At 48.3% G+C, this 25,462-nt stretch overlaps 1 protein-coding gene across 1 annotated transcript in view; it reads right to left on the bottom strand.

Moving 5' to 3' along the window:
* The window catches only part of ik (IK cytokine), a 64,177-nt gene that overhangs the window by 32,446 nt on the left and 6,269 nt on the right, over positions 1-25,462 (bottom strand). The window contains exons 3-11 of the mRNA XM_038796269.1: positions 19,097-19,189; positions 17,887-17,946; positions 14,881-15,048; positions 13,434-13,548; positions 8,974-9,044; positions 6,719-6,765; positions 5,629-5,792; positions 4,311-4,419; positions 2,438-2,483 (exon numbers count right to left, since the gene is read on the bottom strand). Coding sequence (XP_038652197.1) covers positions 2,438-2,483; positions 4,311-4,419; positions 5,629-5,792; positions 6,719-6,765; positions 8,974-9,044; positions 13,434-13,548; positions 14,881-15,048; positions 17,887-17,946; positions 19,097-19,189 — 873 coding nt within the window. The remainder of the gene's footprint in view (positions 1-2,437; positions 2,484-4,310; positions 4,420-5,628; positions 5,793-6,718; positions 6,766-8,973; positions 9,045-13,433; positions 13,549-14,880; positions 15,049-17,886; positions 17,947-19,096; positions 19,190-25,462) is intronic.

The following is a 25,462-nucleotide window of genomic DNA, read 5'->3' as shown; positions in this document are numbered from 1 at the left end:
GGGGAGGGGGTCTCTTCTGCCTCCGCCATGGTGAAGGTCATGGCGGGGCGGAAGAAAAAGAGTTCCCCCAAGGCACAGGCCCGCCCGCCGATCGGTGGGCCCCGATCGCAGGCCAGTCCACCGTGGGGGCACCCCCCGGGGTCAGATCGCCCCGCGGCCCCCCCCCCCCCAGGACCCCGGAGCCTGCCCGCACCGGTAAGAGAGGTGGTTTAAACCACACCGGCGGGAGAGGCCTGTCAGCGGCGGGACTTCAGCCCATCGCGGGCTGGAGAATCGCCGCGGGGAGCCCGCCGACCGGCGCGGTGCAATTCCCACCCCCACCGAATCTCGGGGGGGGGGGGGGGGGAGAGAATTCGGGGCACGGTGGGGGCGGGATTGACGCCGGCCCCGGGCGATTCTCTGTCCCTCCCGGATTGTTTTCACCGGAGCGGCGGAGGTTGAGGAACGATCTGATAGATTAAGTCTGTAAAATTACGACTGGCATGGACAGAGTGGATAGTCAGGAGCTTTTTCCCAGGGTGGAAAAGTTAATTACTAGGGGACAGAAGTTTAAGGTGCGAGGGGCAAAGTTTAGAGATGTGCGAGGGAGGTTTTTTTTTACACAAAGGGTGGTGAGTACCTGGAACTCGCTACCGGGAGAGGTGGCGGAAGCAGGTATGATAGCAACGTTTAAGAGTTATCTTGACAAATACACAAAAGGATGGAAATAGAGGGATATGGACCCGGGAAGTGCAGAAGGTTTTAGTTTAGACAGGCATCATGATCGGCACAGGCTTGTAGGGCTGAAGGGCCTGTTCCTGTGCTGTTCTTTGTTCTTTCTTTATTATCTGGTGATTATCACACTGCTGTTAGAGGGCAAATTGGCTGCTGTGTTTCCTCCAATAAACAGCGACTACACTTCGAAAGTACTTCATTGAATAAAGCACATCAGGCATTCTAAGGTCGTGACAGGTGCTATAGAAATGCATGCCTTTCATTTTTTAATTTGGTTTTAAGCACTTTGGGTGTACTAAGGATATGAGAAGGATTGTAAAATTGATTTTTCCTTCACTCAATAGTGCTTTACAATAGACACGTGAGTCTTGCTGCATGCTTTTCCCCCACAAACATGCCATTTTTGACATGCATTGGCCACTTTGTGGCATAGACAACAATGTGCTACTTGCAGTCAGTCACTGGGAACTTTAAAATATCAGCCTTTCAATCAAAAAGGACCAGTACGGGCGGCATGTGGTGCAGTGGTTCGCACTGGAACTGCAGCGCTGAGGACCTGGGTTAGAATCCCGGCCCTGGGTCACTGTCCGTATGGAGTCTGCACATTCTCCCTGTATCTGTTTGGGTTTCACCCCCACAACCCAAAGATGTGCAGATTAAGTAGATTGGCCACGCTAAATTGCCCCTTAATTGAAAAAAAAGGGACCAGTCCCATATGAAATGAAAAATGAAATGAAATGAAAATCGCTTATTGTCACGAGTAGGCTTCAATGAAGTTACTGTGAAAAGCCCCTAGTCGCCACATTCCGGCGCCTTGTCCGGGGAGGCTGATACGGGAATCGAAACCGTGCTTGCTGGCCTGCTTGGTCTGCTTAAAAGCCAGCTATTTAGCCCAGTGAGCTAAATCAGCCCCCTATGCTCTCCCTAACACCCTGCACCACTCTCCGCCCCTCACCCCCCTTACCCACCTCGCCCTCACCCCCTCCCCACCTCGCCCTCACCCCCTCCCCACCTCGCCCTCACCCCCTTCCCCCACCCTCCAACCCCCTCCCCATCCTCGCCCTCACCCCCCTTCCCCCACCTCGCCCCTCCACCCCCTCCCCACCACCCCCTCCCCCACCCTCGCCCTCACCCCCTCCCCACCCCCTCCCCACCCTCACACCCCTCCCCACCCTCACCACCTCCCCACCTCGCCCTCACCCCCTCCCCATGCCTCGCCTTCACCCCCCTCCCCACCTCGTCCTCACATCCTCCCACCTCGCCCTCACCCCCTCCGCCAACCTCGCCCTCACCCCCTCCCCACCTCGCCCGCACCCCCTCCCCACCTCGCCCCTCCCAACCTCGCCCTCACCCCCTCCCAACCTCGCCCTCACCCCCTCCCAACCTCGCCCTCACCCCCTCCCAACCTCGCCCTCACCCCCTCCCAACCTCGCCCTCACCCCCTCCCAACCTCGCCCTCACCCCCTCCCAACCTCGCCCTCACCCCCTCCCAACCTCGCCCTCACCCCCTCCCAACCTCGCCCTCACCCCCTCCCAACCTCGCCCTCACCCCCTCCCAACCTCGCCCTCACCCCCTCCCAACCTCGCCCTCACCCCCTCCCAACCTCGCCCTCACCCCCTCCCAACCTCGCCCTCACCCCCTCCCTCACTCCCTCCCAACCTCTCCCTCCCTCCCACCCAACAACAAAGATGTTTTCTGTGCCATCTTTTAATAAAAAGATACCTTATATCAGCCTCTGGTGGTCTCTTTTCATCACCTCCCAATTTGCCTGGGAAAAGGAAGAAAAATGAAAATTAAATCAATGAAGAATCCTGGTCACGGCTTATGGAACAGAATATTTTCCCCCTTTGCATCTACGTAATGTAGGACTGTGGTAAGGTACAGCTGGCGCTGATTTGGGATAAGTTGTGATATTGAGCTATAAGGTTGGGATACTATCTCAGTCTTCAGGGTATTGATGAAGGCTCCGTCTTCTCAACCTTTCCCCTCGCCCGAGTTGTGGTGATCCTCAGGTTAAATCACCACCAGTCAGCTGCCCCCCTCAAAGGGGAAAGCAGCCTCTGGTCATCTGGGACTATGGCCACTTTACATTACACTATCTCAGTCTCCACATTGTTGAACAGGTTATTATACCACTGCAGCTGAATATTAATCCTTCAGTGTTTTTAACGGGGTTTCAGTAAATGGTAATGGTACGCGAGAGTGTGAATATATTGAACAGCAGCTCTTGTACTGTGAATAACACCCAGTGATAGAATTTTGTTTGAATAGTCATGGCCTGTGTGTGTAGAATGCATTTTAAACTTAAAACACAATGTTTTGAGCTAAGTTAGGAAACTCGGGGGAAAGCACAAGTCTTCTAATCAAGAGGACCACTTAAGAGTGAGACATGCGACATGCGATGAAAATAAATTACTGTTCCTTCTCAAACAAAACTAATCAAAATACGTTATTACGTTTATAAGGTGCGTTGAAATAAAATCTATACAATTAGTTTAAGTTCAAAGCTTCATTCGGAAGCCGAACAGTTCTGAAAAATAAAGTTTTCTGGATGAACTAAGGGGCTAATTTGCAAAATAAGGGGTCTCCCATTTAAGCAAGGATCGAGGAGGAAATCCTTCCCGCAGAGGATCATTAGTCTTGGGAACTTGCTATTCAAGGCACAGTTAGATATATTTTGACTGACAAAGGAGTCAAAGGTTACGTGAGACAGGCAACAAAGTGAAGTTAAAGCCACAATCAAATTAGCCGTGATCTTAATGAATGTGGAACGGGCTCGAACGCCCGAACGCGCTCGAACACCTGAATGATCTACTCCTGTTCCTATTTGTTAGTTTTTTCTTTGTCAGGTGAAATCGTAGTGTAGGCGGCATTTTTCAATTGAGTGAAAGTGTTTGAATTTGCAACAGTGCCACTTACAGAATTACGCTTTGTAACTAATGCAATACAAGTTTTAAATCAGTAACTACAGAAGCAGTGATGGAGTCGCCCAACAGGAGACCATGAGCCTTTCATACCTGGGCTACGTCTTTGAAAGGGAAGTCATATGTAGTCTGCCACTCAGACTTTTTGTCTGTAGCCCTACAATTCAACAAGCGACTGTCCAAGACTTTTTAAATATATAAATTTAGAGTACCCAATTCATTTTTTTCAATTAAGGGGCAATTTAGCGTGGCCAATCCACCTACCCTGCACATCTTTGGGTGGTGGGGGCAAAACCCACGCAAACTCCACACGGACAGTGACCCAGATCCGGGATCGAACCTAGAACTTCGGCGCCTTGATGCAGCAGTGCTAACCGCTGTGCCACCGTGCTGCCCTTGTCCAAGACTTTTTAAAATGATTTATCAAATTAGCTTCTCCCACCATTTCAGGTGAAGCATTCCAGATCCTGACAAATCTCAAATGGAAAGGTTCCTTCCCATCGTTCCTCTTGATCTTTTGCCAAAGTTTCAAAATCTATGACCCCTAGTTACTGACCCACTCGTCAGAGGGAATACTACTTTCTAAAGCTTCTGCATCTTTCCGGAGGTGTAGTGCTCTGAAAAGCTGGGGTTTTCAAAACCCACCAGCAATATCTTGCTTTCCGTGTTACCTTTATCCTTCTTTTTCAGCTTCTTGTTACGCGTTCCCTGGCGCAGGTAGGACAGGATCTGAGTGAGCTTATTGATCACAATGTCATTTGTGGTCAAGGTTGTCTGTGCCTGAAAAGGAAGTACAGATTGGTCATGACAAGGCAACAAAAATTACGACAATTTTACAAAGCAATCAGAACCAACATGGTACACAATCCCATGGGGATTAAATCTTGCTGCAGTGGGGCATCTTGCATGAGGGTTAAAGACATTTTCCTGCACCATGCAGCTGAAATATAATTTGCACTGTAACTTGCTGGAAGTACAAGCTGAAAATGCCGTACAAGGCATCTGAAACCTTAGTGAACAACAGCCTAAACCATGATGAGTGTAGGAGCAGAGGGACCTGGGTGTATATGTGCATATGTAATTGAAGGTGGCAGGACAGCTGGCTGAAGATACATACAGTATCCTGGGCTTTATTAATACGGACATGGAGTACAAGAGCAAAGTGCTCATGTTGAACTTGTGTAAGTTACTAGTGTGGCCTCAGCTGGAGTATTACTTTCAGTTCTGTGTGGCGTACTTCAGGAAGGATACCAGGGCATTAGAGCGGGTGCAGAAAAGATTCACAAGAATGGTTGCAAGGATGAGGAACCTTTGTTCTGAAGACAGGTTGGATAAGTTAGGACAATGTTCCTTGGAGAGGAGATTTGATAGAGATATTCAAAATCGTGAGGGGTCTGGACAGAGTATGCAGGGAAAAGCGGTTCCCACTTGAGAAAGGATTGAGAACATGAGGGCACGGATTTAAAGTGATTAGTAAAAGAAGCAAGAAAGTGACAGGAGGATTTTCTTTCCCCCCACGCAGCCGCTGGCTAGGTCCTGGAATGTACTTCCTGAGAGTGTGGTGGAGGCAGATTCAATTGAAGCATTTAAACAGGAATTAGATTATCAAGAAAGGAGGAACGTTCTGGATTACAAGGAAATAGCAGGGAAATGGAACCAGGTGAATTGCTCGTTCGGAGAACCAGTGCAGATATAGTGAGCCAAATGGCTTCCTTCCGCACCGTAACAATTCTGCGTTGTACTGAATACATCTGCATGACTTCTATTCTGTCCCTGTTACTGATATTGTCCCAGCTGTGTCTCTGGATTTCTTCACAGCCAACAGGGGGCATAGAGCCATATATAAACAGGGCCATATATAAAACAGTGATACAGACACAAACTTGGGGTCATTTTCCCAAAACCTAGCATTAAAGGAAAACTCTCCCAAGGTCTAAAGGCTCCTTTAAAGTCCGATTAGACAAAGAATGAATGCCGACTAATCTTCACCTCCATTGTGGGACAGTCGGCTTTGCTCCTGATTAATGTCGTAGGTACATCTGTATCTGCGTACTCATCGTCCAGATCCACGACATATGCCATGCGCCCCGGCAAAAACAGCTCATTTCGCTCTTGGGGCTTAATTTTAAACAGGATACGGTATGCATTACGCCCTGGAAAGGAACAGAAGATCAAGACTAAGCTATTAAATCAATACTGAATCATACGGAATTCTTAACCTGGTTTAATCACTGCCTTGTTTGCCTTCAATGTTGAGTCAATTACATATCTGTCCACAATTGAGTGGGATGGGGCTACATTGGGTAATTACTGCACGTGACCAGCGTAGTGAATATAAGGAGTCTGCTGTGGATTGATTTATTATCGGTTATTGAGACACCAGCTTGGGTTTCCAATTGTAACACTTGGGTGACCTATTAAAAATGAACGGGTTGCCATTTGGAGGAGGCCATTCAGCCTCAAATCAACTCCACCATTCAATTAGATCAAGGCCAAGCTGTATCTTAACTCCATCTGCCTGCTTTAGTTCTATATCCCTCAATATCGTGGCCTAACAAAAATCTAACAAAGTTTTGAAATTTTTCATTGACTTCTCCAGGCTCAAAGGCTTTGTTGGGGAAGAGAGATCCAGATTCCCATTACTCCCTGTGAAGATATGCTTCCTGACAGCACCCATGAACTCTCATTTTAAGTAAGAAGTCTTACAACACCAGGTTAAAGCCCAACAGGGTTGTTTCAAACACTAGCTTTCGGAGCACTGCTCCTTCCTCAGGTGAACGCCGGCATCTCCACATCATCTCATTTTAAGATTATGCCCCCTGGTCCTGGACACTGTCACCCCAAGGCAATGTCATTTATCCACTTCAAACACCGCAGATTAAATCACTGCTTGATCTTCTATATCCAAAGGAATTCAAGCCTCATGTATGCTCCATGTAAGTGGTATAATTGAACTCTTTTGTTTCCATTTAATATTGTTGGCAATACAACCTGGAAACCCAGGCTCCGTTGTTTCAAATGAAATCATCGGGAGCGACTATCACACAATTGTCAAGTGTCGGAAGCTGTTGCTGCTTACCCAAACGAGTCTTGAATTCTATTTTGTGTTCTGGGTCTTCATCTTTCCTGAAAAATAATTTTAAAAAATTGCTGATTAACATCCATCGTGAAAACTCTCAGAAATTCCCAGAAATTACCATTGCACTGTGAACAAACAAAAATAATAGTGGCTCCCACTGAAAGGTATTATTAAAAACATTCAAACTCTATCCAGTACTCCCTTCAATCTGGGCACATTTGCGACAACAAATTGGACCAACTGATTGGGAAACTAAAACTTACACGTAGCACTGATTGATCAGTAAATAATTCCTGGGGTGTAGTGTCATCGGATCAAAAGAGACCATTCAGCCACTCAAATCTGTTTTGCCATTCAATGATAATCATGTTAAATCTATTAACTACAGTAAACCATTTTGGTTGCATGTCAAAAACTGATCAATCTCAATTTTGAAACTTTCAACTGATCCAGAGAGAATGTGGCATTTCATAGAACATACAGTGCAGAAGGAGGCCATTCGGCCCATCGAGTCTGCACCGACCTATTTAAGCCCTCACTTCCACCCTATCCCCGTAACCCAATAACCCTATCTAACTTTGTTTTTGGACACGAAGTGCAATTTTAGCATGGCCAATCCACCTAACAAGCACGCCTTTGGACTGTGGGAGGAAACTGGAGCACCCGGAGGAAACCCACGCAGACACGGGGAGAACGTGCAGACTCCTCACAGGTAGTGACCCAAGCTGGGAATCGAACCTGGGCCCCTGGCGCTGTGAAGCCACAGTGCTGACCACTTGTGCTACCGTGCTGCCCTCTCTCCTTTGTGTGAAAAAGTGATTCCTGACATCACCCCTGAACAGTCCAGCTCTAATTTTAAGTTTATGCCCCTTGTTCTGGACCCTGCATTGGAGGAAATGGGTTTTCTCTACCTACCTGATGAAATGCTTCAATCATCTTAATCAGGTCACTTAGTTCACCCGTACTCCATATTCAAAGGAGTGCTAAGTAAATGCAACTTGTACCTTATAGAATTATAGAAACATTATTGAACAGGAGACCATTTGGCCCATCTTGTCTATGCCAATTTAACCCTTCAACTCAACCTCTCCACTCAGTGGTTAGCACTGCTGCCTTACAACGTCAGGGTCCTGGGCTCAATTCCGGCCTTGGGTCACTGTCTGTGCGGAGGTTGCACGTTCTCCCCATGACTGCGTGGGTTTCTTCCAGGTGCTCCAGTTTCCTCCCACAGTCCAAAGATGTATAGGTTAGATGGTTTGGCCATGTTAAATTGCCCCTTAGTTGCTGTTTACAGCACCAAGGACCCGGGTTCGATCCCGGCTCCGGGTCACTGTCCGTGTGGAGTTTGCACATTGGGCTGGTAACAGGTAGTTTAATACTGAATTCATCAGCTCAAATGTCTTTCATCACTGCCACCAGAAAGGTGGCTACCAACAGGGGAATAAACCTGTAGGACAATGGGGATAGAGCGGGAAAATGGGACTGACAGGATTACTCTACAGGACCGGCATGGACTCGACAGGCCAAATGGTCTCCCTCTATGCCATAATGGCTTTGACATTTTGCCAATTTTATCTTGCTGCACAATTAAAAGTTTGTACAATTAAAGTCAATTAAATGCATTTCTGGGTTTTCTTCCCATAAAATATTGGAGCAGAAGTAGGCCCTTCGGCCCATCGAGTCTGCTCCGCCATTCAATGAGAATCATGACTGATCTGATGTGAAAATCTTCAGCTCCACTTTCTTGCTTTATCCCCATAACTCTTGATTCACTTACTGATTAAAAATGTCAACCTCAGCCTTGAACATATTTAACGACCCACCCTCTACAGCTCTCTGCGGTAAAGAATTCCACAGATTCACTACCCTCTGAGAGAAGAAATTCCTCCTCATCTTGGTCTTAAGTGAGCAACGCCTTACTCTGAGATGATGCCCTCTGGTCCCAGGCTCTCCCACAAGAGGAAACAACCTCTCAGTATTGACCCTGTCAAGCCTCCTGAGAATGCTGTAGGTCTCAATAAGGTTGTCTCTCATTCTTCTACTCCAATGAGTACAGGCCCAACACACCCTCTCCTCATAGAAAAATCCCTCCATACCCAGGATCAACCTCGTGAATCTTCTCTGGACGGCATCCAATGCCAGTATATCTTTCTTTAGATTGAAGGTGACAAATGCTTATGAATCGGTGTGACATCAGTCTTTATACCGAATCCTCTCTTTTCACTACAGATGTAACATAATTATAAATCACTTACTTCACTTCCTTCTGCACTTTCTCAATCAGATCTTCTTCTTCCCTCTCTTTGCTGGTGATTTCTGCACGGACCTGTTAAAAACATCAGGAGGAATTAGTTAGCCTGACTTGAAATGTTTCCTGATTCTAATTTGATCACCAAAACCTAGCAAGAGGCAGGTACACTGAAGTTTAAAAATGTCATTGAATGGCTGCATTAACCCTTAACACGCCCAGGAGCTGTAGAAACCTGGCTCTGTCAAAATAGAAAATCCCCCTCCTGATTAAAAAAGTAGTCAGATACCAGGGGGGCGATTCTCCGATATCGCGGCCAAGTGTTCGCGCCGTCGTGTTTCACGACAGCGCGAACAGGACCCGCGAACGTCCTATTCTGGCCCCCACAGGGGGCCAGCACAAAAGCTGGAGCAGTTCACACCGCTCCAGCCTCTGTACGTGGCGCCAAATGGGCACCGTGCCAACTCGCGCATACGCGGTGGATCCCGACCGTGGGCCAGACCCCTTCGGAGGCCCCCCCCGTTGAAGGAGCCCCCCCACCCACAAACAGGCCACCCCCGGAGCGTTCCCGCAGAGTTCCCGCCGGCAGCGACCAGGGGTAGACGGCGCCGGCGGGACCCTGTTGTGTTGGAGCGCCCGTTTGGCCCATCCGGGCCGGAGAACCGCCGCTCGCAGCGATTCTCTGAACGGCCCGGCGCGATTCGCGTGGGGCTGGTTTTGGGGTGTGTGGGAGAATCACGTGCGGGGGTCGGGGTGGCGTGGCGCGATTTGCGCAGCGCCCCGGCGATTCTGCCACCCGGCCCGGGTTTGGGGGGGGTCCATTTTTAAGATAGCTTTTGAAGTTTTAAATCCCAGTTTCTGCTCTGCCTCTCTTCCCATTCTAATTTTTCATTTGGTTGCTACATCCTGAATGTGGGGGCCAGATTGGTAAAATGTCACCCTGAATCACCCAGAAAAGTAATCCTTCAGTTGAGGAGTAAAAGCACTGAAGTTAACAATATTGTAAGGTTTGGCGTCACATTCTCCTGTAGGACCCATGGCAACCCCACCAATTTAGGTTGGAATAACTTGGGCAGTCAAGCTCATTGAACCACGGTAGTACACAAAACATTTAAAAAAAAGTACAGATGAAGGCCAGATTTGCAAAAATCTGACGCTGGGAGAGTCTTTGTGTATTGGTTGGATGATAAGAGTGATGAAGACTTGCGGATGACCAAGAGGCAAGAGAAACAAGGCAGAGAGGGAGAACCTATATCCATTAATATTCTCCTTCATTTATTTGCCCAGGAGGCTTTACTCAAACCAAAAGTGTACCCATTGGATCTCATGGCAATTCTTAGCAACAGGAAGAAAGGACTTGCATTTGCTCAGTGCTTTTTGTCACCTAAGGATGTCTCAAAGCACCATACAGCCAACAATGGGGTGCAGTTTACGAACATGGAGATAAGGCAGGTATGTTAGCAGGTCAGCTCCGGAGGGAGGCAGCTGTAAGGGAAATTGTTCAGGTGAGGGATAGGGCAGGGAAGTTGGTGGTGGCTCCGGATCTGATTAACAAGGTCTGAGGAATTTTATGAGAGGTTGTACAGGTCAGAGCCACCTGGGGGAGACCAGGAGATGCAGGAATTTCTAGATGGGTTAGAGTACCCGAGGTTAGGGAAGGGGGACAGGACTACATTAGAAGGAGTGATAGTGGAGCAGGAGATAAAAGATGCGGTTGGGAGAATGCAGTCGGGGAAGGTGGCAGGGCCAGATGGGTTTCCGGTGGAATATTATAAAAAATTCAAGGATAAGCTGGCACCCCTGATGGTGGGATATTTGAAGAGGCGATAGGGAAAGGGGTGTTGCCACAAACCTTAGGGCAGGCATTGATTTCACTGTTGCTAAAAAAAAGATCAGGATCCGACGGTGTGGGTCGTATAGACCCATATCACTTTTGAATGTGGACGCAAAAGTATTGGCGAAGGTACTGGCGGGTAGGCTAGAGGAGTGCCTCCCGAAGGTGAGAGGTGAAGATCAGACGGGGTTCGTGAGAGGGAGGCAGCTCTTTTGGAACGTTAGAAAGGTGTTGAATGTCGTTATGGCACCGGCGGAGGGGAGGAAACAGAGGTGGTTGTGGCATTGGACGCTGAGAAGGCGTTTGACCGGGTATACTGGGGGTACTTGATGGCAGTTCTGGAGCGGTTTGGGATTGGACCAAGATTTGTGAATTGGGTAAAGCTACTATATAAGGAGCCGAGGGTGTGTCCGCACAAACAACATCAGCTCGAGATACTGTTCTCTCCACTGTGGGACTAGGCAGGGATGTCCTATGCCCCCCCTGCTGTTTGCACTCGTGATTAAGCCATTGGCCATCGCATTAAGAAGTTCGGGGGATGGAAAGGAATAGTGCGGGAGGGAGGGGGGTGGTGTGTGTGATAGAGCATAGGGTGTCCTCACATGCCGATGGCTTGCTGTTATATATGTCGGACCCAAGTGTGTCGATAGGGGAAATATTGGAGCTGCTTCGAGCGTTTGGATCTTTCTCGGGGTACAAACTAAATCTAGACAAGAGTGAATATTTTCTGATGTCTCGGCCGGGGGTGGGGGGATGCCATTCCGTAGGGCAGGGACTCACTTTAGGTACCTGGGGTTACAGGTTGCCCAGGAGTTGGGGTGGGGGGAGTGGGGGGGGAGATGGGGGAGGGTTCCGCAGGTACAACATCTCTAGTTTGGTGGGGAGAGAGAAAGCTGATTGGCAAGGTGGGATGGTCTCCCTCTGTCACTGGCGGGTCGGGTACAGGCAATTAAAGTGAACGTGTTGCCGCAATTTCTGTTTATTTTTCAATGACTGATGATTTTCCTGCCAAAGTCTTTTTTCAGAGAGATTGAGAGAAGGATTACTTTGTTCATATGGGATGGGAAGGTGGTCAGAGTTAGAAAGGTGCTGCTACAGAGGGGAAGGCAGGCAGGGGGTTTGGGTCTCCCGAACCTGGTGTACTACTACTGGGCGACGAATGTGGAGAAGGTGCGGAGCTGGGTCAGAGGGGTTGATTCCCAGTGGGTCAGAATGGAGGGGAGTTTGTGAGGGTGGTCAGGATTGAAAGCACTAGCAACAGCCCTGCTCCCAATGGCCCCGGGGAAATACTCAGGGAGTCCGGTAATAATAGCTTCATTGAGAATTTGGAGGCAGTTTCGCCAACACTTCGGGTCGGGGGCAGGGTCAAGGGAAATGCCGATTCGGGGGAACCACAGATTTGAGCCAGGGAAGTGGGATGGAAATTTTCGGAAATGGGAGAAGAGGATTAAGACACTAAAAGATTTGTTTCTTAGGGGTCGGTTTGCAGGATTGAAGGAGCTGGAAGCGAAGTATGGGCTGGAGCAGGGGGAAATGTTTAGATACATGCAGGTTCGAGATTTTGCCTCATAGGAGATACAGAGCTTCCCAGTGGAGCCGGCCTCCACATTGCAGGAGGAGGTGCTGACAACAGGGGGACTGGAGAATGGGGTTTACGGAGGTATTTTGGAAGAGGAGAAGGCACCACTAGAAGGGATCAAAAGCAAAGTGGGAGGAAGAGTTGGGAGAGGGTATGGAGGAGGGGTTCTGGTGAATGCCTCCACCTCGTGCGCGAGGTTGGGGCTGAAGCAGCTGAAGGTAAAATACAGAGCACAACTCACGAGGGCGAGGATGAGCCGATTCTTTGAAGGAGTAGAAGATGTGTGAGCGCGTTGTGGGGGAGGGGGGGGGGGGGGGGGGGGGGGGGGGGGGGGGGGGGCTAATGTTTGGGGTTTGGTGGGAGGATGGGATTGTTGTTATTGACATGGGGATTGAAATATTTGTTAATTGTTGGTGGGTGTAAACATTTGAGAGAAAATGTGAAAAAGGAGAATAAAAAGTATTTTTAAAAAAAAGTGAGCTTTCCAAGGACGGTGCAGACTCAATGGGCCGAATGGCCTCCTTCTGCACGGTAAATTCTATGATTCTACAAATTACTTTTGAACCATAGTTACTGTTGAACTTAAGGAAAAGGCAACAGCCAGTTTGCAAGCTCCCACAAAAATCTATGACCATACAATCTATTTTGTTTCCCCCAGGTATTAGTTGAGGCATAAATATTGGGGCTGGGACAAGGGGGAGAACACTCCTGCTGCTTTTCTGTGATGGGTTCTTTTATGTTCACCTGAGGGGGCAGACAGGGCTTCAGATTAAATTATCCATATTCTAAAGACGGAACCTCCGACAGTACTGCCCGAAAGCATCAATCTAGATTATATACTGAAGACTCTACAGTGAAACTCTCAACCTTCCAACTGAGGCACAACAGACACTTAAGGAACAAGTGATTCAAATTGTTCCCTTTCCAGTGCAGCTAATGGAAAAACTGCATCTCATACGTCAATCACACCCAAGTAACCCAGAAGGTATCTGGACACAGTTCGCTCTCCTGGACCTTAGCTGTTATTTCTCTCTCCAAGTGGACAGATGCTGACCTTTTGCAGCAGGGCAAAGTCCAACCCTTTCACCAAGTGAGTGTGCTCCATGTCACCACCCAAGAACTTGGACTCCTGAATCAGTTGCCGTCGCTTTTCAGCAGCAGACTTATCGCTGTGTCAGAAAGAAAGAAAAAAGAAAGAAATGAACTTCAGGTAACTCCAGATGTCTTTCAGAAGACAACCTAAAAATGGTATAATACTTGTTCAACGTGCTTTTAAATCAAGAAAATATTTGTCTTATAGATATTTGTACCTTTAAAAAAGAAAACAACAATTTTATAACTGCCGCAGCGATGTTCAGTCAGAACGTCCCAGAAAGGTGGCACCACGGTGGCGCAGTGGTTAGCACTGCGGCCTCACGGCGCTGAGGTCCCAGGTTCGATCCCGGCTCTGGGTCACTGTCCGTGTGAAGTTTGCTCATTCTCCCCGTGTTTGCGTGGGTTTCACCCCCACAACCCAAAAGATGTGCAGGGTAGGTTGATTGGCCTCGCTAAATTGCCCCCTAATTGGAAAAAAATGAATTGGGTATTCTAAATTTATATATAAAAAAAGAATGTCCCAGGAAGACTCATAGCAAACGGAAGAGGGATTTTAAATTGCCTTAAGTGCCCACCAGCCTTCACCAGCCCCTTTCCCATACATCAAGGAAGCTACGCCATCCACATGGGATGCACATGGTCTCAGCCATCAGCAGCCTCGTCTGAATTTAAACAAAACGATAGTCGCAGCACTTAAAGCGGATGATCGACCCATTAGAACACGAAGAGAACAGCATCGTCCCTCTGTCCAGCTTTGACAAAGAGTCATTGGACTCGAAACGTTAGCTCTTTTCTCTCCCTGCAGATGCTGCCAGACCTGCTGAGATTTTCCAGCATTTTCTCTTCCCTCTGTCCAATGATCATCTGCCCAATTGTTTCAAGTTCCATTTTGACCTGCACAGCTTTGCTTAAACTAGTCAGTGCAGAGTGGTAACTGTAACGCCCACACTACTTCTGATGGGAAATCAGAGGGGATTCAGTGCAAAGTAGGGTACTGAACATTAACAAGGTGATTTACATGTGATTGATTTTGCATTTAGCGCACCTCAATGGGATGGGGAACTAGATGTGTAAGCACAGCATTTCTGCTGAAGCACCATCCAATCAACAATGTCAAAACTGACATTAATTCAAACAGAAAACTGTTGTCCTTTCTGGTTGATATAAAGGCTGTACTAAGTGACTAGGATCAATGTTCCCTACAAAATATTCTGCTTGTTCACAGCTAGTTTTATTCAAGCACAGTGCCGTGACGTTTCCCCCCACATCATTTAGCACAATAAAATACCTGCTGCAAGGTATCTTTCAGGATGGACGCGTACATGAGTAGTGCAGCAGGAACATTGCTGAGGACTATATAACTGCCTTGGAAGGCTGAATTGAATCAATTATGCTTCTAAACTTACGCCTCAGCGGTTGGCCCGACTGCTCTATAGTTTGCTGTCGTGCTGATGAGCTCAGTTTCTTCATAATCTTTGTTCACGCCATCTCGTCTCTCCCTCGCTCGGTCACGGTACTTCTCCGCTAGCTCACGCTCCCGTTCCAACTCCTGCTGTCGTAGCTTTGCATAATAGCTGAAAGTGAATCAGAGGAAAGCTCGGCTGAATGATTGTACACACACACAGACTTCCATCTCTTTGACCCTGGTCCAAATATAGGTGCCCCCCAACTGCTAGCTGCAGGGTTGTAAACCAAATGTATTCAAACGGTCTCCATCGAGTTCCTGTGGACAGGAGGTCACAGCATAGAACTGCCCTTACCGGGAAATAAAAAACTGGAGATTAGCGAAGTAGGAGATTGCACCCAAGGCACATCACAGGGCGCAGAGTCGAGGAAGTTTATGCCTTCATCCAAATCTAATGCAGACTAAATTTTGATCTGGAATGCACTGCCCGAAAAGGCAGTGGGAGTAGATTGATTCGCAGCTTTGAAATGGAACTTGGATATATACTTGGGAGGGAAAAGAAAAGGCACCCACTATCCAGCTTGTCAAGGCAAGAATGTTTAATTATTAAGGCCAACAATCCTTCTCTTTGATACCGTTTCCTTTTACACTCGTTTTATTCACATGACTATAAAAGCCGCGGCCAGGATATTTTACAAATCCAATCTGTTCTGATGGATGACCATGTTCTCTGAAATTCTCTGTCCCGTCTTTACTCTTCCTCTCTCTGATGCTACTCGGACTTTGGTGCCTCTGCATTTTACCCTCTTCATCTTGCTCCCTTCTCCAAAAACGTCATTCTGCATACTGCCTGCCTCCTCTTCATGTAAACTCAATATTTTGAAATCAAAGTTTATTTCCCATTCTCCCAATGCGTACCTTCCACCTCAGAACCATAGTTTTATTCTTCCTTAGGATGTGGGCGTCACTGGCTAAGCCAGAATTTGTTGCCCATCTCTATTTGAGGTAGTGATAAGCTGCCTTCTGGAATGTCCGCAGTCCAAGTTGCGTAGGTACACCCACAGGAAGGGAATTCCAGGATTTTGACCCAGCGACAGAACAGTGATTCGATTCCGGTCAGGATGAGGAGTGGTTTGAAGGAAACGTGCAGGCGGTGGGTGTTCCCATGCATTGCTGCTCTTGCTTTTCTATGTTGTGGAGATGCCGGCGTTGGACTGGGGTGAGCACAGTAAGAAGTCTTACGCACCAGGTTAAAGTCCAACAGGTTTGTTTCAAACACGAGCTTTCGGAGGAAGGAGCTGCGTTCCGAAAGCTCGTGTTTGAAACAAACCTGTTGGACTTTAACCTGGTGTTGTAAGACTTCTTACTGCTTTTCTATGTGGTAGAGGTCATGGGTTTGGACAATGCTGTCGAAACAGCCTCAATGAGTTGCTGCAGTGCAGCTTACATATTGTACACACTGTGCACTGGCATTGGATTGATATTGTTTATTGTCACGTGTACCGAGGTACAGTGAAAAGTATTTTTCTGTGAGCAGCTCAAACAGATCATTTAGCACATAAAAAGAAAATACGTAATAGGGCAACACAAGGTACACAACGTAAATACATGGACACCGGCATCGGGTGAAGCATTCAGGAGTGTAGTATTAATCAGGTCAGTCCATAAGAGGGTCATTTAGGAGTCTGGTAACAGCGGGGAAGAAGTTGTTTTTGAATCTGTTCATGCGTATTTTCAGACTTTTGTATCTCCTGCCCGATGGAAGAAGTTGGAAGAGTGAGTAAGCCGGGTGGGAGAAATTGAAAGGTTAGGGTGGTGTTGGACACCAAAGAGATTGCTTTGTCCCGGATGGTGTCCAGTTCCTTGAGTATTGTTGGAGCTGCATCATTGCAGGCAACTGGAGAGTATTCCATTACTTTCCTCACTTGTGTCTTGTAGATGGTGGACAGGCTTTGGGGAGTCAGGAGAGGAGTTACTTGCTGCTCGAGGGGTGACGGTAGAGTAATGATAATGCGACTGGACTAGTAATCCAGAGGACAAGGAGAATGTTTTGGGGATATGGGTTCAAATTCCACCAAATTTAATAAATAAATCTGGAATTGAAAAGCTAGTCTCAGTAATGGTGACCGTGAAACTATCGCTGATTGTCATAAAAATCCATCTGATTTGCCAGCTGGTCTAGCCTAACTGTGTGTCAATGTGGTTGACTCTTAATTGTCTCTCTGAAATGGCCCAGCTAACCACTCAATACAAGAGAAAATCAGGGGTGGGCAACAACGTTGGGCTTGCCAGCAACACCCACATCCCATAAACAAGTGGGTAGCAGAGTGGGTAGCACTGTCGCTTCACAGCGCGAGAGTCCCAGGTTTGATACCCGGCTTGGGTCACTGTCTGTGCGGAGTCTGTACGCTCTCCCCGTGTCTGCCTGGGTTTCTTCCGGGTGCTCCGGTTTCCTTCCACAAGTTCAGAAAGACGTGCTTGTTAGGTGAATTGGACATTCTGAATTCTCCCTCCGTGTACCCGAACAGGCGCCGGAATGTGGCGACGAGGGGATTTTCACAGTAACTTCATTGCAGTGTTAATGTAAGCCTACTTGTGACACTAAAGATTATTATTAACAAGTTAAAAAAATTGATTGCTTCTGACCAGCTCTTGCAGCCTCTTTATTTATACAGCTGGTCTATTTCAGGTTCTATTCAATGGTAACTCCCAGGATGTTGACAGTGGGATATTCAGCGATGGCAATGTCTCCCTCAACTGTACCTTCCAACCACTTCCAAGACCCAAGGTTGGCATTTCCTAACCACTGCCTCCTGATCCAAATCCTTCCTAATCCTTGACCCTTCGCCTATGTTGTTCAACTATAGGGAGTGAGTGGGAAATCACCATCGGCATAATGTGCAGATGGGAATCTTTCCAAATTATTTCACCCTCTCAATAGGAATTTCTTGATCATACACAATTGGGAGGGGGAGGGAGAGTGCCAAGCAAATCGCATCAAGCATACCTTTTCTTTTTCCTCCTGCGGGCAGCGGGATCATCCTCCTCGTTGTATTCCCTTGGCATCCTGCGGAAGACATTACCAAACGTTAGATCAAATAACATGTGCCCACCATATCCATTAAATGTCAATGGGAAATGGTCAGATTAAGATCCGGGATCACATTACAATATAATTCATGGAACAGAACCAGGTCATTTGGCCCAATTGGTCTGTTCTGATGTTTATTATCCTCCCCCCTTCTCTTTAACTAGCCGTATCAGCATATCCTTCTATTCCTTTGTTCCTATTCACCACAATCACTTGCTGTGGTAGAGATTTTCACATTCTAACCATTCCCTGGGTAAAGAGGTTTCTCCTGAATTCCTTTCATTATTTTAATTTGAAGTGGCTGTACTACTCCACTGCCACAGAAAGCATAATCACATCTGGAGTCTTGTGCACACCTTGTGGGCCTGCCTGTGGCTCAAACCTCCTGGACAACTGCTCGTAAATGAAGTGGAGACTATAAGTGAGGTTGCAATTTAATGAGAGTCCATGGCTCTGCTTTCTAGGTTTGTCTGATTATACTTTGGTGTCATCACAGAGCCTGCCCCATTTTTTTAATGCTAGCTACTGCTAAGTTTATATTATTTTCTGGGTTGATTAGTTATAGTTAACTAATAATTCCTACATCATCTTCAAGACTTGGATCCTTTGCTCAGGACACCGAGACAGAAGGGGTTTGCCGAATGCATACATCATGTTGCTACCAGTTAGACTGCCAAGATACTCCCCAGGGATACCAGAGTGGAGAAGCTGAAGAGTTTCTACACTTGAGGGGAAGGATCTTTACTATTGTCCCCTTTCTCCTCTCTTCCCCCCCTCCTCTGTAAGGGTTGCAAATTCCTCACAATTGGTATTCCCCCTCGGGAACACCCTGTCAGTTTGGGCAGCTTTTGAAGGGATGAGTGATTATTGCCTCTTTCTGTGGAGAGCTTCAGTCCGGGTTTCGTGTGAACCCAATTCTAGTGCTCAGATTGGCTGCTTCGCTCTTCAGCCAGAATCCCACCCACTTAGTTACTTGTCCAGTCCTTCAGATCTAGTGCAAGGAGAGGAAATAAACCCCACAGTTGCTCATTTTGCTGGAAGTTAATCATAAATCAACAACTATTATTTGAAATGCCAAAGTTAAACCCAAGCTTCTTCAACCCTTGCACAGTTCCATTGTACTCACTCATGTTGGCGAGTTTTTGAAGGTGGGGCTGAGGATGGTGTTGACCTTGGGGTCATCAACAACTTTCGGAAGTCCTCATTGGTCAGCTTGGACCTATGAACAGCAACATTACAATTTAAACAACAGTGTTAAATATTCCTCCATGTGTTACGACCCCGAGGCTAGTGCGTGATCAATTCAGGGCGCGCTTGACCCAGAGTCGCAACACAATTGAATTGATTTATTTATAAATAATTCTTAGAAAAGCACACAACAAAGTCTTTGGCTGCCCAATAACTTGTCACCAGGTTTGTAAAGTTAAGCACAATTAATTTTATTAATAACAGTAACTATGAATAAATGTGCAGCTAACCCCCACTTAAACGTGCCCCATCCTCTCCACACTCACACACAACAGGCAAACACAGAGAGGAAAAGTGGGTTGTAAAATAATAAGTAAAAGGATAAGAGTCTTTGTTTCAGATGGTTGTTTTCTAGGACACCTTCCTTCAATTCAGGCTTTCAGTTAGAGTTTTCTGCCGTCCATCAGTAATGATTTTCACTGTAGATTCATTCAGGTATAAACAGTTTCAGAAATACAGCAGCTATCCAGTTTTTTTTGGAGAAAAACCAAGAGAGGTAGAGAGAGAGAGCAGCTTCTTTCCTCGGACCGTCTAGGACTCCAACTGTCCTTCCTTGGTTCTCTGAAAAAAAATCATCCCATTCGGGCAGGATCCAATCACTGCCTGTTTCTGGGCAAAAGACGGCCTTTTGGCCAATTCAGTGGCCACCAGCCAACCGATCGACCAGAGTCCCACCGATCACTCGGGTATCGAAAAGTCTGAGTTCTGCTGTCCGAAGGTTAATACTGTGTTCTCTTTTGTAACTTTTGAGTTCCTCGCTTCCCCTGCTCGACTTAAAGATACATGTCCATGACGCATCCATGGATCAAAATGGTAACAGCAAAAATAAAGAAATGGGGAATAAGGGAATCAACATGAAGGGGCCTTATACATGTGGGCGACATCCAGTAGTTCGATCAACCGTACCACCATAAACAGACATCTGCATGAGCCGAGCTATCACGATTCACGCTTAAGTATTGAAAAACGGTGGACAAAGATCTTGATCTGCAAATTTTCAAACACGTGGACTATCTCATAACCTACGAAGATAGGTTTGCCTATCTAGGTCATAAAATGGAAGAATTCACAGGAGAGAGAGAGAGAGAGAGAGTGACCATTTAGTCCATTGTGCCTCTGCCAGGCCTTTGTTAGAGCAAACCAAATTATTTCCCACTGCCTTGTTCTCGTTCCATGCCCTGCATTTTCCTGCATCAAACTAATTACATTTCCCTTCAAGGATACAATGATCCCTGCCTCAATCATGTTCCAATACAGTAATTTATTATAAACGTTCTCTTCTATTTACTAAAAGTGAGATGTTATCAAAGAATCTCCAATTAGAGGAATTAATGTTTCTCGACATTCGCCATCAAAACGTTTATTAAGTATATTTAAACTGTGGCGGCTGGATGTGGGGCTGTTAGCGGACGACGAGGTGTGTAAAAGGGTCCGGAAGAGCATTGAGAGCTATCTGGACTTGAATGACACGGGTGAGGTGCAGGTGGGGATGGTCTGGGAGGCCCTGAAGGCAGTGATCAGGGGAGAGCTGATCTCCATAAGGGCGCACAGAGAAAGAAAGGAGAGGCAGGAGAGGGAGAGGCTGGTGGGGGAGCTATTGGAAGTGGATAGGAGATATGCGGAGGCACCAGAGGAGGGGCTGCTGGGAGAACGGCGCAGCCTGCAGGTCAAGTTCGACCTGCTGACCACCAGGAAGGCAGAGACGCAGTGGAGAAGGGCACAGGGCGCGGTCTATGAGTATGGGGAAAAGGCGAGCAGGATGCTGGCACACCAGCTTCGCAAACGAGATGCGGCTAGGGAGATTGGGGGGAGTGAAGGAGAGGGGCGGGAAGGTAGTGCAGAAGGGGCAAGAAGTGAACGGGGTCTTCAGGGATTTTTACAAGGAGTTGTATCGGTCTGAGCCGCCGACGAGGAGAGGGGGAATGGAGGACTTCCTAAACAAATTGAGGTTCCCAAGGGTCCAGGAGGGGCTGTAGAAGGGCTGGGGGCGCCAATAGGGCTAGAGGAGCTAGTCAAGGGAATAGGTCAGATGCAAGCGGGGAAGGCGCCGGGGCCAGATGGGTTCCCGGTGGAATTCTATAAGAAAAATGTGGGACTTGGTGGGACCGGTACTGGTACGAGCCTTTAATGAGGCGCGAGAGGGGGGGGTTCTGCCCCCGACAATGTCGCAGGCTCTGATCTCCCTGATATTGAAGCGGGATAAAGACCCCGTGCAGTGCGGGTCCTACAGGCCTATCTCGCTTCTGAACGTGGATGCCAAGTTGCTGGCAAAGATCCTGGCAGCTAGAATAGAGGATTGTGTGCCAGGGGTAATCCATGAGGACCAGACGGGGTTCGTGAAGGGGCGGCAGCTCAACACGAACGAGCGGAGACTGCTGAATGTAATTATGATGCCGGCAGTGGAGGGGGAGGCTGAGATAGTGGTAGCGCTGGACGCGGAGAAGGCATTCGATAGGGTGGAGTGGGAGTACCTGTGGGAGACGTTGGAACGGTTTGGGTTTGGGGAAGGGTTTATTAAGTGGGTGAAGTTGCTCTACTCGGCCCCGACGGCGAGTGTAGTGACAAACGGGAGGAGGTCGGAGTATTTCGGGCTCCACCGAGGGACCAGGCAGGGATGTCCCCTATCCCCCCTACTTTTCGCACTGGCGATTGAACCGTTGCCGATGGCACTGAGGGGTTCAGGGGGGTGGAGAGGACTGACTAGGGGAGGGGAGGAACATCGAGTATCGCTGTATGCGGATGATCTACTGCTGTACGTGGCAGACCCAGAAGGGGGAATGCCGGAGATAATGGAACTATTAGCAGAGTTTGGGGACTTTTCGGGGTACAAACTAAATTTGGGCAAAAGCGAGGTTTTTGTGATACACCCGGGGGACCAGGGAGAGGGTATTGGGAGACTCCCCTTCAAGCGAGCAGGAAAGAGCTTTAGGTACTTAGGGTGCAGGTGGCAAGGAACTGGGGGACCCTCCACAAGTTGAACTTTTCCAGGCTGGTGGAACAGATGGAGGAGGAATTTAAGAGGTGGGACATGGTACCGTTGTCGCTGGCGGGGAGGGTGCAGTCAATCAAAATGACGGTCCTCCCAAGGTTCTTGTTTTTATTTCAGTGCTTGCCCATCTTCCTCCCTAGGGCCTTCTTCAAAAAGGTGACGCGTAGCATCATGAGCTACGTGTGGGCGCATGGCACCCCAAGGGTGAGGAGGGTCTTTTTGGAGCGGAGTAGGGACAGTGGAGGGCTGGCACTGCCCAATCTCTCGGGGTACTACTGGGCGGCAAATGTGTCAATGGTGCGCAAGTGGGTGATGGAAGGGGAAGGGGGCAGCTTGGAAACGAATGGATGAGGGCGTCCTGTGGCAACACAAGCCTGGGGGCCCTAGTAACGGCACCATGGCCGCTCCCCCCCACGAGGTACACCCACGAGCCCGGTGGTGGCGGCCACCCTCAAGATATGGGGGCAGTGGAGGCGACATAGGGGGGAAATGGGAGGTCTGTTGGCGGCGCCAATAAGAGGGAACCATAGATTCATCCCGGGGAACATCGACGGGGGATTTCAGAGCTGGTACAGGGTGGGCATACGGCAGCTGAAGGACCTGTTTATAGAGGGGAGGTTTGCGAGCCTGGGAGGGCTGGAGGAGAAGTTTGAGCTCCCCCCCGGGAAACATGTTCAGATATTTACAAGTGAAGGCATTTGCTAGGCGGCAGGTGGAGGGGTTTCCCCTGCTCCCCAGTAAGGGGGCGAGTGATAGGGTGCTCTCGGGGGTCTGGGTCGGAGGGGGGAAGATATCAGACATCTACAAGATAATGCAGGAGGCGGAAGAAGCATCAGGGGAGGAGCTGAAAGCCAAGTGGGAAGGGGAGCTGGGAGAGCAGATAGAAGACGGGACGTGGGCGGATGCACTGGAGAAGGTCAATTCTTCCTCCTCGTGTGCGAGGCTGAGCCTCATTCAATTTAAGGTGCTGCATAGAGCTCACATGACGGGGACAAGGATGAGCCGGTTCTTTGGGGGTGAGGACAGGTGTGTCAGATGTCTGGGAAGCCCAGCGAACCATGTGCATATGTTCTGGGCATGTCCGGTGCTGGAAGGGTTCTGGAAGGGCGTGGCAAGGACGGTGTCGAAGGTGGTGGGGTCCAGGGTCAAACCAGGATGGGGGCTTGCGATCTTTGGGGTCGGGGTAGAACCGGGGGTACAGGAGGCTAGGGAGGCCGGAATACTGGCCTTTGCGTCCCTAGTGGCTCGACGAAGGATATTAATTCAATGGAAGTGCGAGGCCTCCAAGCGTTGAAACTTGGATTAATGATATGGCTAGCTATATTCAGCTAGAAAGGATCAAATTTGCCCTGAGAGGGTCGGTACAGGGATTCGCCAGGCGGTGGCAACCTTTCCTTGACTTTTTAGATCAGAGATAGACGTTCGGGGTCGTGGCAGCAGCAACCCGGGGGGGGGGGGGGGGGGGGGGGAGGGGGAGGGGGGGAGGGGAGGGGGGGGGCAGCAAGGGTCGTGGGGGGACATGCACGACTGTAACGCGGGCAAGTCTGCTCGCTGCTCATGTCTGAAACTGTAGGCTGCCTTGTTTGTTAAGGTTGCCTGGGGGGGGGGGGGGGGGGGGGGGGGGGGGGGGGGAGGACTGGTGCGCGCGAGAGGGCGGGCGAGGGAGGGACATTTGCCTAGAGGGATGGTGTTGTAAATAATTTAAAAATTAGTAGGGGTAAATGTCTGTATGGAAAAACTCTTTCAATAAAAATTATTTAAAAAAAAAAAAAAGTATATTTAAACTCTGAGCTATTTAAAAAAGCTCCCTTCCCAGAGCATACATGGACAGGCAAACATCCTCCACCATTTCAACACTGGGCACAGGGAGCATCATAAAGACACATGCTCTTCCACTACATGTTTCAAGTGGTGCCCATTCCTACCCCAGGTTCAACAGTCTGGGATCTCAATAAGCAGAATATCAGTTCTCGTGGACAAGAACTTGATCCAAGAATACACTGGGAATTTCTCCCCTTCTCTGAGGAAGACAGTGGGAATGTTTCTTAAATGACAAGTGCTCCTACTGAGTACCCTATTTGAGAAGATCACTGTCTAAAAATAGGACTGCCCTCCCATCTCACCCAAACCTCAAACCTGTGACTGAGCATGGAATGAAACGCTACCCTATCAGCTCCATTATGCACTCTTCCAACCCTCTATTCCCGTGAGACCGGGAAAAAGAAATGAACACCCACGATCAGATCCCTTACTCTGGAAAACTGCAGAGAACTTACCCCTGCACTTCTGGTACAAGTTAGCTCTCTTCCTGCTGAGTCAACAACATTGGTGTGGGACTGGAGTCACCTACTGGCTGAACCACAGCCGGTTTCCCTTCCTAAAGCACATTAATTAACCAATTAGGGTTGTACGACAAACTGACAGCTTCATGGTCTCTTCATCGGACACACGGGATCACCACCACCTGCAACTGCCCCTCCAAGTTGCACACCATCGACTTGAAAATGTATTGCCGTTCCTTCACTGTTGCTGGGTCAAGATTCTGGAACTCCTTTCCACAAGGATGGTTTAAGGTTGGATGATGAAAATTCCAGCAAAGCACAAGTCCCAAGAAAGAATAAAAAACCTCAAAAGACACTGCAGGTGCAAAGGCGAAATCTGGTCAGTGGTAACCAGAGAACACAGATTTAAGACAAATGAAGAGAGTACTCAGCAGAGCATATATCTCCGCAATGTTCTGTTAACTCAATATTATTACAATTTATACAGCTCTTCCTCGAGGCTTTTCCCCGATTTGTTAATGCTCTGTAGCTCTCTCAACAGATACATGCTCTGAAAGGGATTTAGTGACCACGATTACGCCTGGCAAGGTTTTGCAGTGGTTTGTCGTTGCTTTTTTGCAGATGGCTGACGAGGAAACTCTCCCACTCTTACTGCTTGCCATAGGAAGATTTGCAAATTGATAATCAACCTGCTTGGCCACATTATAAACACAACTTCTATGGCCATCAAGTCTTGGGGTGGGACTAGATCCCAAAGCTTCTGGCTTAGAGATTAAATAAATAAATACATTTAGAGTACCCAATTATTTTTTGCAATTAAGGGGCAATTTAGTGTGGCCAATCCACCTACCCTGCACATCTTTGGCTTGTGGGGGTGAAACCCACGCAGGCACGGGGAGAAAGTGCAAACTCCACACATACAGTGACCCGGGACGGGATTGAACCCAGGTCCTCAGCACTGTAGGCAGCAGTG

The sequence above is a fragment of the Scyliorhinus canicula genome, chromosome 4 (assembly GCF_902713615.1).
Source record: "Scyliorhinus canicula chromosome 4, sScyCan1.1, whole genome shotgun sequence".
NCBI classification, from domain to species: Eukaryota; Metazoa; Chordata; class Chondrichthyes; order Carcharhiniformes; family Scyliorhinidae; genus Scyliorhinus; species Scyliorhinus canicula.
Note: the sequence above shows the minus strand (reverse complement) of the source record. Positions and strands in the feature narration are given on the sequence as shown.